The following is a 14,942-nucleotide window of genomic DNA, read 5'->3' as shown; positions in this document are numbered from 1 at the left end:
TTTTCACCCCCCAGCAACCTAACTGCAGATGAGGGGCAGGGGTGGGGATGATTTTGACAGCAGAGCAGCCATCAGAACACGGTCCCAACAGCAGCACCTTTTCCTCACAGGCACCTCCAGATCCACAGAGGACACAGCCAAGTGCTCCCTGTGGACAACACGCTTCAGTGGTGGGACCCAAACATGTCTTTTTTTCAAAATTCCAAGCATTAGCCCACTCTCAGAAATATTTTTCTGTCAGCTTGAAAATCACTTACCTGCATAAAACCCATTGATCCGTTACAGCTTAGAAATGTTTTAGTTCAGAAATGTTATGGTAATTGGGAGAAGAGAAAAAAATTTTCCTAAGATCAGGTTAATCTGTATTGTATTTAAGAGAGGTTTGTAGACAGTTGGCATTACTGCTTTTCTTGTGCCCTCATTTTTCTCCCTGATAAAAAGTGTCTCTCCAATGCTAACAGTTGAATGTAAGTTTTAATTATGTACACATATGTTTTAATTAATCTGTTTTCTGAAGCTCACATGTACTTGAAGCAAAGAGATTGCTCTAAGGGTGTAACACACAAGAAAAGCACATTTTCCAAAGCACAGTCACTTCAAAAGAAGAAAGGGGGCATATAATATATTCTTAAAGTGGTGAACTCCAACTGAACACATTCCCTTTATAGGGGATTCTTAAAGTCATACTTTCTTCTATTTTCTGTTATAGATTACAGCCTCATAGTTCAGAGTACAGTAGCTCTAGTGTTTAGCATGCAAATTGCTACTAAACTATAGTTAATTAATTAAAAATTAATTAAACATACCTTTATCTTCCTCAGTAACCACTTTATCCATCGCATAGTCCACATCAAAAATGTATCGGTAGAAGCAGAGCTGAGTATACAGGGCCTTATCAGAATACTGTAATGGAAGAAGACAGCAATTAAAAACCCAACTCAAAATGTGTCTCTTGCATCCATTTCTAAGTCCACCACTAAAAAGCAACTATTTCTATTTGGTTTTTTTCCAACAGTTTATATGTTCTATTCATGTCAGCTTTTGGAATTATTATTAGTACTATGCTGCAAAGTGTCCTTACTACACCTCTACACTTTTCCTCACAATTTACACCGAGCACTTATATGAATGAACTGAACTTACAAGTTCGTACAGAAACTCAAAATGCATTTATCCATTCTTATAGATACACATATCACAATGATGCCTTAGCAAGAAAATGCAAGTCATAAGAATGACGGGACAAAGGAATAATTTTAGTGCTTCAGTATATTGTACAATACAATGAACTAAGAAAAAAAAAAAAGAATTAAAGTCTATTTTTTTATGAATACAGGTGTTTGCCTGTATTCCCCTCCTCCTACCCCAGCTGTGGTTACATAATTTGGGAATGTGTCATCCAAATAAGAACAGGTGCATATACACCTTTACAGCCACATCATCACCTTGCTCTACACATCTGTGAAGGCTACTGTATGCTAGTAATCACACATGTAGTTCAAACATCTGGAGATGTGTACCTGTGGAATATGATATTCAACTAAATGCTCTGAAGGCCAGTTATGTCAAGCCTCTGTGCTATTCCTCTAGTTCCAAAGTACACACCCAGATGCTCTCCTATCACTGCCACTGTTCTGGGCTCTAGAAATTGCTTGAACACACATGAGATCGATCTTGATCACACTACAACTAAAACCTTTCAATTCATCTCTTGCACCCTTGTTCCATAAAACCACATTCCACTCCCTGCTGTTTAAGATATTGGATTTTAGATACTGGCCAACAATGGTTTGAAGAGCTGTTCATTAGAAAGAATAAGATAATTTTAACAGCATCAGATTTGGAAGTAGCGTCCCTTTCAATATATTTAGCGCAGAGGTAGACATATACGAACCCTCAAAGATTTTCTTGATGAGCTATAAAACAAAGGATGTGGTTAGACCCAGGTAAAATTGCCACTCAGCATACTACAGGGAACGATCCTGAAAATGCAGTGGAAGAGCAACTGGTAAACTGTTTCTACTTATGGGAATTCCACTTTAACTTAGCTTTTCAGTCTTGTGCCCAGTCGAGCCAAGTTTTGCTACTACATTCAGCTAATTTTACACTTCTGTTGACACGCAGTAAGTATCTATAACTATTAAGCAACTCATGTTGAGACATTTGACAACTATTACTACTGCTTAGTTATTTTTTATATATTTTAACAGTATAGTTTTTTTCCACTTCATGTGAACCTATTTTAAAAAAAGACACACAGAAGCATATTTTATTCCTTATTAGCTATTCTACGATATGCATCATCATTATACTATTATACACCAGTTATTTTTAGTAAATCCTGATTACTGCTTCCTGAAGAAGAAAAAAGGAGGACGACAGCGATTAAGTTATTTGTTTAGTTTTTTAGATTCAGCTGTAATTGCTGGTACACATCTCCCTGACTGCACACATGAAGCAGGTTGAATAGAACACTGAAATTACCTCCTTCATAATAGTTTGTTTTGATAATGTATTGTGTGTCGAGATGATGAGAAACAGTTGCTGTCAATTTGATTAGCCATTATATTTTTATGTTAATTGCCATTATTGGGTCCATTCTGTTTAGTGTCACCATAGAAGCCATACAATGTTAGCATAAATAACAAATTGGAGTAAATTAGGAAGATATATTTTTGCCAATTCATTTTAATTGCCCCTCAGTCCTTCCGTCGGTTAACGCAGCTGTTGACCCATAATAAGCGCTAGGTCAATATAGCTGCTTGTCAATTCAGAAATGCAAAGTGCTGTGTTGCTGGTAATGGATATACAACAACCTTTGCCAGCCAACTGAAGCAAACGAATGACAACTCACATGAAAGAATAAAGCATCAGCTATAGAGTTTAGTGACCTGATATTAGTAGGCAGGCTAATTGAAAGTCACTGCTTAAATGGATAAAGAAAGTACAAAAATCAGTATGTAAAAATGTACACATGCACACATAGACAGATATATATATATACACACACACGGGGTTTTTTACTGGTAATGTCCTAATATCTCCTTCACTTTAGCTTCCTGCATCTTACGCTTACTAACTGGTAGAAAACAAAATGTTTCAAGATTTTCATGCAATTAAGTACTAATATCATGACATATTTATGAGTCCAAGGACAAGGCACCTTAAATTTGAAAGGATTTATATTTCCTTAATTTCTGACAACCTGTAGGTTTAAGAAAGGGGGAAAAATCCCAATCCCTAGAACTTCAAACTCAAATAATACTTAATTTTAATGGTGAATTTTTTGTGTAAAGAAAGCCCAACTCCCCAGCATTACAGGAAGAACTAGAGCTAAATTTGTATCACAATTTATGCTTGCTTTCTTTCTTTCTTTCTTTCTTCCCATGAAAGACTGAATGGTGAGCAAATGAAAATAAAACTCTATTTTGAAGTCTTTATTTACTCCATGATGTTTGATTTCTTAATTTCATTACGAACTTCTGTAGGTATGCCTGCTTCTTTCAGACCTTCCACTCATGGAAAGAACATTTTGTTCTTTTCATGCAACCAAACTATTTTTTAAAAATTGCATTTAAAACCACAATCAACAGTTGAAGGAATAAAAGGTACATAGTTTTCGTTCACAGTTATTCACTTTGACAGAAAAATTAGGCTTCTAATATAAAAATAACAGATGTGTTAAAAATAAAGCATTGTGTTTAGCCAACAAAATATTAGTTTAGATCTAGGTTTAAAATGGTTGTAGAACTGTTTCCTGGAGCATCATGAGGCCAACTGCAAACCTCCAGCTGCCTTCCTGGGAAGAATTTAAGCTTACACAGATTACGTAGCAGGAAACCGATAGCGTCTTAACAGAACTGGTGAATTACGAACACTGGATAAGCAAATTTTCCCATGACTAAACACAAAACCAGGGCACAAAGCACTCAGTCATGAAAAGACAATTATCTTGCTCAGCTAACACACATACACACACCAGAGAATGCCCACCAGGGCATACATCCATCAGGAAAGGAGACTTCCCAGGAGCTCCCGAAGGACAGCAGTGCCTCCACACAAGGCCAAGTCCACCCTGCTCGAATGCAATGTCTGGCTCAGCATTTGCCTTGCTCCTGCAACTGCTGGTATTTGAACAAGACACTGCACCGAAGGGTAGCACTATCTCTTCTTCTGTCTCACGAATGCCTAAAAACTCAGCTCTGGAGCAAGGTGCCCTTGTACACCCACTGTAGCCATAACAGCCTGCTCCCTCAGTCCTTAACGGCATAGTCAAGGAGTAAGGATTTTTCCAGAGGAAGGCAACCCTTCTGTAACAAGATGTGAGAATTGAAACTGGTTTTCTTAATCTGGCAAGAGAGAGTAAAAAAATAGCTAGCGTCCACCTTTCCTCCTCTTTTTTAGAAATGGCAAAGCCCAACTCTCTGAAAGTAAGGGGCCCTGGAAAGATTTAAACATTGGCAGCCATCTTCCTACCCTAAACACAGTGCCTGAGGAGAAACTAAGATGTACAATCTCTCACCAGCTTTTCTGTTATTTAAGAAAGGTTGGTGTCAGCTGCATTAAGGTGTTGAAATTAGAAGGTCCCTCCCTCAATGCTGGCTGGTTTAAATTACATCCCAAGGAACTTCAGTTGGGATGCCTCACTCCTTCCTCCTGTTAAGAGGGCACCCAAGTGGAAAACACACCAGCCTTTAAAATCCATTCAGTAGCTAAGGGCAGTACAGTGATCTAAGAAAGGAAATCAGGTAAGGTAAGAAATCAAGAAAAGAAAGAGGGAAAGACAGAAAGAAAAGTTGCTGAAAACTCAGAACAGCAAGGTAGCAGAAGACTGAACCAGTGATTCTAGTTCCGGTATTTTACTCATCTGAAGCCAGTGCTATTCTACTAAATACCTTTTAACCAGAACGTAAAACCTCCGTATCTTGAAAGTGTACATTTAAACAGGCCAGAAAACTAGATGCCCTTACTCAGATTAATTTTAGAATCACAGAACAGTCTGGGTTGGAAGGCATCTTAAAGATCATCTAATTTCACCCCTCCTGCCATGGGCAGGGACAGCTTCCACTAGACTGCTTCCACAAGGTTGCTCAAAGCCCCATCCAACCTGGCCTGCAACACTTCCAAGGGATGGGGGATCCACAGCTTCCGTGGGCAGCTTGTTCCAGTGCCTACAACCCTCACAGTAAAGAATTTCCTTGGAACATCTAATCTAAATATACTCTCTTCTAGTTTAAAATTGTTCCCCCTTGTCCTGTCATTATCTGCCGGCATGAAACCTCGCTGTGAGTTCCTGCATTAACCAAATACTTGATGGTCAATCTTTACTCATATTCCTCTGCAGTCTTTCATTTGCACTTTGGCATCTCCCAAATTCTTATACTTCTCTACAGTCCCACCACACTCATAACCCTTTAAGTCTTTTCTGCATCCTCACTTTTTCTGCCCTTTTGCTTTCTTCTGCACCTGACTCTCTCCCATTTCTTCAAGCCCTCTCTGTGGTGTATTCTTTGTTTACTGTTGTGTCATCTATGGTTTTAAGGATGATAAAGGCAATGAGAAATTAAAAAAAACTCACCAAAAACCCCCCTGCTTTTAGTTTGCTAACTCTAATAGACTACTTTGCAAAAGAGATAATTTCCACAGGCTACAGAAGTTATTTGTATTACTTCAATTAATTATAATACAAAACAGTGGCACCACTTCATTAATCAGCTGCTTGAGAGAGTTACTTTTGTGAAAAGCCTTTCTGATAATTTTGATTAAAAAGAATAGTGGCTCTTACTCCTGTGATATGATTCAGTATGTCCATCAAACAAATCCTTAATATTTTAAAAACTGAAAGAAATAAAAGGAAACAGAAAAGAAGTCTCTTGGCAGAAAAAGGTGTCTTAGGGACTCTTTCAAGGCTTAGATGTAATGGAGCAAAGCATACAGGAAATACTTCAGTGCTTTGAGAGGCATTTCCTCCCCTCCCCCCCTTAGAAAGATGCAGTAATTAAAACCTAATTATTATCTTCATTTTAAACAAAACCTAAAGTGAATACCAATTAATAACAACATACTAATGAGCATCTGCTGTGATGAAATTGAATATGAATGTGCTGCAAATTTCGGGTAATTTATTTTTTCGGGGAAGTGCCACTGGTCTCAATCTACTGCTGGAAGATTGTATAGACTGTACACATCTTCCATCACGTCTCTTACGTGCAGCAATTTTTTATTTTCAAAATAAAGGACATAGTTCAACTTTGTGGATGTTTCTGTATCCAAATTCAATCCATGCTGCAATGATTTCAAGGCAATAAACTAGTGTGTCATGTTTTGCACACCTCATATCTTCTTTTAGCCAACCCAGGGCAGTTGCATTGCACACAACCCCTATTCACCAGCAGATTCTGAAGGCAGACACTCCTGCGTGACAAGAGCTCACAAAGTGTGAATTCATGTTACACTAAACACTCATAATGTGTGTGCTCCTTGCTTCATGCTGACGTATGCTTAAGTCTGGTCTCCTTGTGCACCACAAAGCCTGGTTAAAACACAGTGCTGGTCTACGTCAAACAGGCTGAAATCACGTGCACACCACTTACACTCAATTCCATTAAAAACAAGAGGTGTTTGGTCACCATCTTTCCTGACAGAAGCCTTGGATATAAAGTAAATAGAGAGGGGTTGTGTGTATGTGGTTTCCTTCTTAACCTCCAAACTGTCCACCTGTTCAATCCATATTGGGTTTTTTTTAGTGATTTTGACTCACAAAGTCCATTCAAGTAGTGAAAGAATACTGAAACGGGTGTAGTAGGATTCAGATGGGATGAAATTTTACCTAGTAGCTATGCTAACATGGACTGTATGACAAAAGAAGAGGTCCTTACATGTACATGCAGGAGTCAATGAAAAGGAAAAAAAGCCCAGCAGAAGACTGGACACTCTTGCACATTATGGGATTTTTTTTTTTTCCATTAAGTAATTGAAATGAAAAGAGCTTTTCCCGTTTTAAGTTCTGTCTAGCAATTAATGAGAACATTAGAAGCCCTGTTCCTCTTCCTTGGAGATATGTTGCTTTTTAAACAAAAAGACTGCATGCCATCTATGCTTAACAAACAGTTTCTCATTTTAATGGGATGCAACACTCTCCCCTGATCCTGGTCTTGAGTGTGCACTACAGCTCATCTGAGCACGTAGTAAACCACATTCAACTCACTAATCCAGCTAAAATTACTCACCTCTTTTCTTATCTGGCCAAAAACTAACCCCCAAATTCAACTGTCTCCCTGTGTGGTCAACAGCTGGCACAAGGTGAAACAGAAAACTGCAAGGTGGCTGATATGAACAAGCCAAAACAGCTGCTGCTATTAAGGGAAGACAGGATGTTCCCTGCTTTTAGTTTTGGGCTTGAGTTCTGCCTTGCACCCAGCACTCAAACTCATCTGAGCAGCACAATTATCATACCAAGCAGTGAAGCACAAGTCTTAACTGAGAATCACTCTTTTTCTGATGTGTGGGAATCACTTGCCTTGTGTGCCTTCAGTATACACTTGTCATTACAAGTGTTCTTCACTTGGAAATTTTCAGCATCAATATGTTTATGACTAATTTTTGATATTACTAATATTTAATACAATTGTACAGGAGACAAGCACATAAAACTTGTGACTGAGCCTCCAACAAGACCAGACACTATCTGCTCTGAGGCATCTTTTTGCTAAGAACATTTTAACAGCAATTAATGACTAACAGCAATGACGAATTGTTGAATGAAGCTCTGAGCAACCTGGTTCAGTGACAGGTGTTTAGCCTAAGGCAGAGGGGCTGACACTGGATGATCTTTCTTATGTTGTTTTAAAGGCTCTAAACATACACAAAAGACATCCAGTGGCCAACCACTGACTTACACCTGTAATCTTAGGTTTCTGGTCAGAGGATATTTGTCACTGGTACTGACAGTGCAACAGGAGAAAAAGGTACAACAGTTGGGTTTATCAAATAATTCAAGGCTTTGCATTCTAAATCAGATGAAAAAAATTCATTTTAAAAAATTAATTTCATCTGTAATCTGCCTCACAGATCTGAAGATCCTCTAGAATATTAATGTTCTCCCTCTGAAAGCAGTGTCATTGTATAACTGAGGAATTTGCAGACTAATCAGTCTGAATATCCATCCTACACTGGGATAGAGATTGTACAGAAATTCTCAAAACTATCATCTACAGCAGAAAGGTTAAGGTTTGAGGTTTTCCATGCCAAACCAAGCAAATGAACTTTACTGGACATCTAATGAAAGACAGACATGGCTCTGGAACCAGACTGACTCAGCAACACATACAAGCAAAACTACAAAATTGTATTTAACCAGATGCATGGAACATTACTCTGGAGAATTACCTCATGATCCCAAAATCGACTGTATTTTAAGAGCCTCTGATCAAGAATATTTGCACACTTCAAATAAATTTCTGTTTGAAATAAGCAGCATATAGATATTCTCCTATAACATATCCTCTCCTTGGTATACAAGACAAATACAATTTTAAAAAAAATCCCTGTTTACAATTTTAAGGGAAATACCCCAAGCACTTTCAAAGCAAGCCATTAATTTATGGATTTCTGGAATGACCTAACCCTTGATAATCTGGGATAAAAAGAAGTTAACAGAAAAGGCTTGGTGAAACAAAATTGCAAACCACCTCTGTAAAGCAAAGTTGCCATTTTGCTCTGCAGATTGCCATGGTCAAGAATTCCCCAGCTAGCTTAAGTGTTACAGAACAAGCTAGCACAGCTCTGTCTCATTCTAGAAAATTGATGGATCTACTCACTGAATGAAGAGCACTCACTTGCAGTTAACCATAGGTCATCTGCTTGCTCAAAAGAGAAAAAATAAACACATGTATAAGATCCCTCATCACTGAACAGAATTCTTTTAACTTTCAAGTAATTTCATGTATTTCCGTAAAAAATTATAAAATCGCGATGCTCTTTCTAACAAACAAGAACTGAACTGTAAATATCCAGGAAACTTACCTTAAAAAAGATGTGCTACTACAATTGAAAGAATCAAACAATTAGGACTCCACTGAGCTGAAATCTGCACAAGACCTCTATCCTTAGTCATGGAGAATGCAACTCAATCTCTTGCTCAGGACCCACACTTCTCACAGCTGGAAAATAAATCAAGTGGGGCCCAACCCAGAAGATTATATGAAACCACCTCAAGAGGAGTAAATTCTGCCTTTAGGGAAAGAATCTGCATAAGGTACCTCCCAGACCAGCACCACAAATCAACCATCTATCTGCCACAGCCCTCTCCCATGGCAAAGAGAGAGAGGCCACTACCAGAGGTCTCCTGGAAGCCTCTGCAGAGTAGGTACAGAGCTGCTTTTTACCATTTTATGCAATCTGCAGACACATTCAAGAACTGTTGTGTATTGCCAAGGATGAGCAAAAAGGTTACTCTTCATTATCTTATCTGAGGCACACTTTGAGTCTTCTGTCTGCTTGCAAAAATGGAGGGTGCTACTCCTGGTGTTCAGCTGCAGGAAGCTATGGATAACAATGGAAAAAGCTGGTAGAACAACTCCTGTCCTCACAATCTAGGCTGTAGAAGAAGTAACAAGTTACAATTTGGAAGTAAGATATTTCTATTTACATAAATGAGTTTAATCTAGTTCTGTATTTGCAACCTGATATTTATTTACTTCTTTTAGAAATAAAGTTATTCCTCACTGATAGATACACTTTACACAAACGTTTGGCACTTGTCAGCTACCCAGAAGCATACACTATAAAAGTGCAACCTGTGTAAGCAACTTGCCTTATACATATTTATTCATGATTTTGTTAAGAAATGAGTAATGTTGCATTTCTTTTCCACAAAATAATTTATTAATATTTGTGAAAGCCTTTTTTTAGTGGAATCTTGATTATCATTCAACAAGCACAAGTACATCATTTAAAAAATGGTTTATTATTAAATAAACAACACTATAAATAGGCTAGATACACAAAGAAGCTTGTCTAAATATGTCTTAGATGTAAAAGCATGCATGTGAAAACAAAAAAAAGTATCACTTACAGCAAGAGAACTAAACATACTGCTTTGGATTACTGTATTCCTGTTTTCCAAGACTTCAGGAATCAACTCCCTCAATTCTAGGTATTAGCAAGAGATTAAAAAGTTTAAAAAGACAGATTTTCACCTTCAATTCCTAGTTTCTTATTATTTAACAAAGTATTATTTGAGCTCAATTAGTTAACTACCCTGAAGCAAGGTTTGATCTGGTATCTTTGGAGCAGCTCCTTGGACTTTAATAGAATGTCTCTCTACTAAATGCTACAGAAAAGTAATGTTACACAGATGACAAAGTACAGGACAGCATCTTTTCTGTGGGTGGCACTGAAATGCTAAGATCAGTTGTGCACAAAGACACATCTCAGTGACTTATGAGGCAACCTTATCAGCTACCCAAGGGTTGAAATCGATGACAACACCTTAGGTACCAGACAATTCCACTAAGATTCCAGCTACCCCTTCCACACGTGGTCAATGTTATGGAAGATTTATCCCCACACACTTTCCTTTCTGGGTAAAATGTATGTTATTTTCAATCTCCTTTTCCATAACTCAAAATTGATTCCTCAGCACCATAACCAGGACTACCATCAGTGCGTGAACTAATTTTATGTATTTTATTTTTTAATGCCGTCTTCTCTACACACATCTTGGGCATTGCCTACCAGTCTAACAAGGTTCTGGGTGGCACAAGTTTCACCAGACAATGCATGTTTAAAACGGATTGTCACTACTGTAAAGTTTTTAGACTGCTTTGAGAAAAAGCCATAGATTCTGTCCGGTTCTGCATCCTCCAGCTGACAAATCCAAACATGAAGAGGAAGACACCAATCCTAAGATTATCCACGAGAAAAAGAGTAAGAACTTAAGAACAAGACAAGAATTAAAAACTTCTGGGTTTTTACTTTGTCAGTCAATAGGGTGTGTTTATGTCCCAGGATAAAAAGTGTAGTCAAAAGTATTCTGAAGACTAACGTTTCCCTCAGGGGCTAGAATTAAGTTTGCAGTTTTTTTGCCCTGGACGTACACATCTATCTGGACAGAACTATCTGGTTGTATTAGGAATTTTGAATGTTGACATTCAACAAGTGAAGAAATTTTGAATTTAATCTTTCAAACTTTACAACAAACCCCTAAAAATCATAGACAGGAAAACTGCATGCTTTTCCTTAGCCCTGGCACCAAAACACTAAAGCTGGTCAGGTATTCCTTTAAAAATGAAATATGGTATTTTACCAAATACAAATTATACTATTTCACCAAATACAAAGGAAGACAGAAAGTAATTTGTGTGGTTCCAAACTGGCAAAGCAAGAGATCTCATGATAAAGGGCTTCCAGGCAAAAGTCTGTAGGAAGCTCAGGAGCAGTGTCCAAGTGAGTGTGAGCCTCACAGGAAAACCATGCAACTACTTTGCAACATCTCTGAGTAAATTCTGACCTACAAGCTGGAAGAGGAATGTGGTATAGTTATTATTAGACTTAGTACCTCCAAGGGCAAGGGATATTTTGTCTCTAGAAGAAAAGCAGCTGGCTATGACTGGAAGACATAGAACACCCCAGTGAAAAACTCCCTATAGCAGCAGTCTGCTGGTCCAAGCAACATTTTTTTTTTCACAGTTAAAATAATTTTCTCATTAGACTACTACTCTTTGTCTCAGAGTAGCAGTCTAACGACCTAGAACTAGCAGCATTAAATTAGAAAGATACTTCACCTTTCTGATGATAGCAACTAAAATTTTCCTAAGAAGTTCAACATGTCTGACAAGAAATTAGATGAAATGCTTCAAATATTGGACTCTGTCCCACAGGGGAAGCTAAAACATGTAATCAACAAATACAACATCTGAGCAAGTACAATATTCTGAAACTTGAGATGATTTAATGAGAAGTACAACAATACAAGACAAACATTCTTACCATAAAGAAGCAATCCTAAGAGTTGAGAAGTCTTACCAGCAACTCTTCCCTCCATTCTAGTGATCAGACAGAACACATAGGCACTTGCAGTATAAACCTACACAAACATTCAGGTTTGCTTCAGTGGTGAGAATCCATAGCAGATAATCTGAGAAAGAAAAGAGTATGGCCCCAGAGTGTACAAAGTCGAGCAGCTTCCTCACAGGACTTCCTCCCCTCTTTCCCAAACCTGTGACTGCAGCTACAGCACTGCTGTAACAAGACAACCCATAAAAACAGGAAAGAGGAGAACAGAGAACTTCACTAACAGGACGGACACTTCAGTAACTTTTCAGCAAGAACAACTGACATCTGAATTTGAATGTCAGTCAGATGGTTCTTGATCATGGTGCAATGCTTGTAAAAACATTTGCTAAAACCGGACAGCTCAGATAAAACTGTTGTACTGCTCTCAAAAATGCTCATTTCCACTCGAAGAGGTAAACTTTACCAGATATAACACTCCAAGTAGAAGGAGCTGATGTCTACCAAAATTCTAGACAAAAGAGGAAACTGGAGACTTAGTCATATATTTCCAACATTGGCATTAGAATAAACATCACCACCATTTACCTACATACCCACAAAAAGCAGCCCAATCACAACAGAATGCATGTTAATTTTTCTAGCAACTTATAAAATTATTTGCAAAGATTCACTCCTCCTCCTCATCTAAGTAACTTATCTGTGCTCACAATCTCTGCACACTGAATTTCATCCTCTGATGAAAACAGGCCCCTCTTGGGACTGCACAGTGATATTCTCTGCCTCTTTTTGAATACACAATTTTAGATGCCAGCTAAATGTGCGTTGTGAAAGAATAAAAGTAGACAAGAAGCTGGATTTCAGTAACCCAAAAAAGCAGCTAAGCAGGCTGCCTGTCATGATATGTAGTTCAGAGAAATTCATAACTGATCCAACAGAATAAAAGCATTACTAGGCATGATGCTGGCTCTCCTTGGAGCTTCTCCTTCACACCTCTATAGTGTGTTGATGCTGTAGCTACTGAACTCATGTTACTGCCATCAAAGTACTCAGTGCACAGCCATTTTGGCCATTCCACTCCAAAAATTCATCTCCAGATCTCTCCCATTAAAAAAAGAAGTGTCTTATACTGTATAAAAAGCTTGTGGGAGGCAAAACACAATGAATCTCACAGGGAACATAAATTACGAATAATTAAGACATTTAATTGTTAAGCTAGTAAAGTCCTATTTCTGAGATTTAGAAGACAGCCCAACAAAAAAATCAACCTGAAATTTAGGACCAGAGAAAATACTCATGCATGCATGCAATAAAAATGCCAATCATGTAATTTTAAATTACAGTAGGGCTGGGGAAAAATGACCTTATCCTTTACAGTATCATGCAGCACCCCAATGCTCAAATTACAGGGAATAAAAAGATGAACGAGGAAGAGAACATTCCATTTGAGTAGAGAAAGAACAGACTGCCCAGAGCCACTGCTCTCAGCAGATTTAGTAACAATACTTAAAAAAAGTAAATTGAAAAATATATTTAGAAAAAGTAAACTGAAAAACTTCTAGCCTAGAAAAAGTTAGATTGCCTGATTAGCCATCTTTATAAGCTAGACAGAACCACAGAAGCACCTAATAAAATATACTTACAGTAAATCATTGCTACTGTTCTATACTCTTTTAACTTTATCCTCACAAAATTGTGATTTTAACATTGTTATTCTTTAATCTTACATAATTAGAAGTTCACTCCAATTCTGCACAGCAAGGCAGCTGATTTCCACAGATGTGGCAACTCTGACACACAAACAGCAGCCTGCTCATGTTGAGGCCAGGTCCATAACACACATCAAGGCAGGTGAGAGTGCACCTGAATCAATACCAGAAGAATTCTTCAGAAATACCACAGTTCACCTTCAGCTCTCCACAAGGGAAGTTTTTAGGACTTTTCAGTTTCCTGATAACACCAAGACTGTTGCTAGTAAGGGTGCATAGATGTCAAGTACAATACAGCCAAATATAGCCAGTTAGGAAAGTTTAGTATTACCCTCAATCTTACAGCTTTTACAGCAGACACTTTTTTTCATTGTCTTTTCATTACAGCCTTTCATCTTTATTCACCAAATTTATATATCCCACTCAATTTTATCTTCATTCCACTGTATAATTCTGCAATGGAAATTGTCTCTTGAAAGGATGTCATCTTTAATACATTGTTTCTTCACAAGGCTTCAAGACTGTATTATCTACATTAGGTCATCAATAACTTTTTCTTCAGTGATACACTGAATGTATTCAGTCCAGAACTGTCAATTCTCTTGTTAAGGTTTACACAAGTACAAGGGAAAACTGCAAGCTCAATTTTTTTTTTTTTTTTGCAGAAGGCTGGGGAAGTTGTGGATTTTAAAAAAGTATTTGTGCAGCAAACAATAACTTTATATATATAGTGCAACTAACCAGAGGAGCTGTCTCAAGCAGAAAATTAATTTTTATAATAGCTAACTCATTGTTTGGAGCATCTACAATTTCTACAATCAGGATAAGGAATGGAGCTGAAATCTGACTGGAAGACACAAATTAGGTTAGGTAACAACAACCTTGTGTGGCAGCAGGAAAGCAGCCAAACCTCATACTATTTATTATCCATGCCAACAGACTGTTTTGTTAGGTGAGGATTTTTGAGTGGTTTTCAGCAAGGGGAAGAGCATTCCAGCCTTCTCAACCTTATAGTGAGCACTCATCTGCATTATGCACCAGCTGGAATCTCTGAGCTCTCTTAACAAGATCACCCATGCAAAAATCTAGGCAGCAGGATTAGAGCACTGATGAACAGTAAAATAAAAAAATGGAGAAAATGGTAACATTTTCTTATCCATGTGGATGTACAGAAGGGTATTTTTTCCATTTCTGCTGCCTGGGTATTCAGAAGCATGA

General features: G+C 37.9%; 1 protein-coding gene across 6 annotated transcripts in view; it reads right to left on the bottom strand.

Annotated features, from left to right (window-relative positions):
• The window catches only part of POLA1 (DNA polymerase alpha 1, catalytic subunit), a 190,242-nt gene that overhangs the window by 43,768 nt on the left and 131,532 nt on the right, over positions 1–14,942 (bottom strand). For 5 of the 6 annotated variants that reach the window (XM_048288336.1, XM_048288346.1, XM_048288357.1 and 2 more), the window contains one exon: positions 807–903. In XM_048288336.1, coding sequence (XP_048144293.1) covers positions 807–903 — 97 coding nt within the window. Of the gene's footprint in view, positions 1–806; positions 904–11,991; positions 12,140–14,942 lie in introns of those variants that run through there. The other variant, XR_007200252.1, reaches the window with a different exon arrangement.

This window comes from Corvus hawaiiensis, chromosome 2 (genome assembly GCF_020740725.1).
Source record: "Corvus hawaiiensis isolate bCorHaw1 chromosome 2, bCorHaw1.pri.cur, whole genome shotgun sequence".
Classification (NCBI taxonomy): Eukaryota; Metazoa; Chordata; class Aves; order Passeriformes; family Corvidae; genus Corvus; species Corvus hawaiiensis.
Note: the sequence above shows the minus strand (reverse complement) of the source record. Positions and strands in the feature narration are given on the sequence as shown.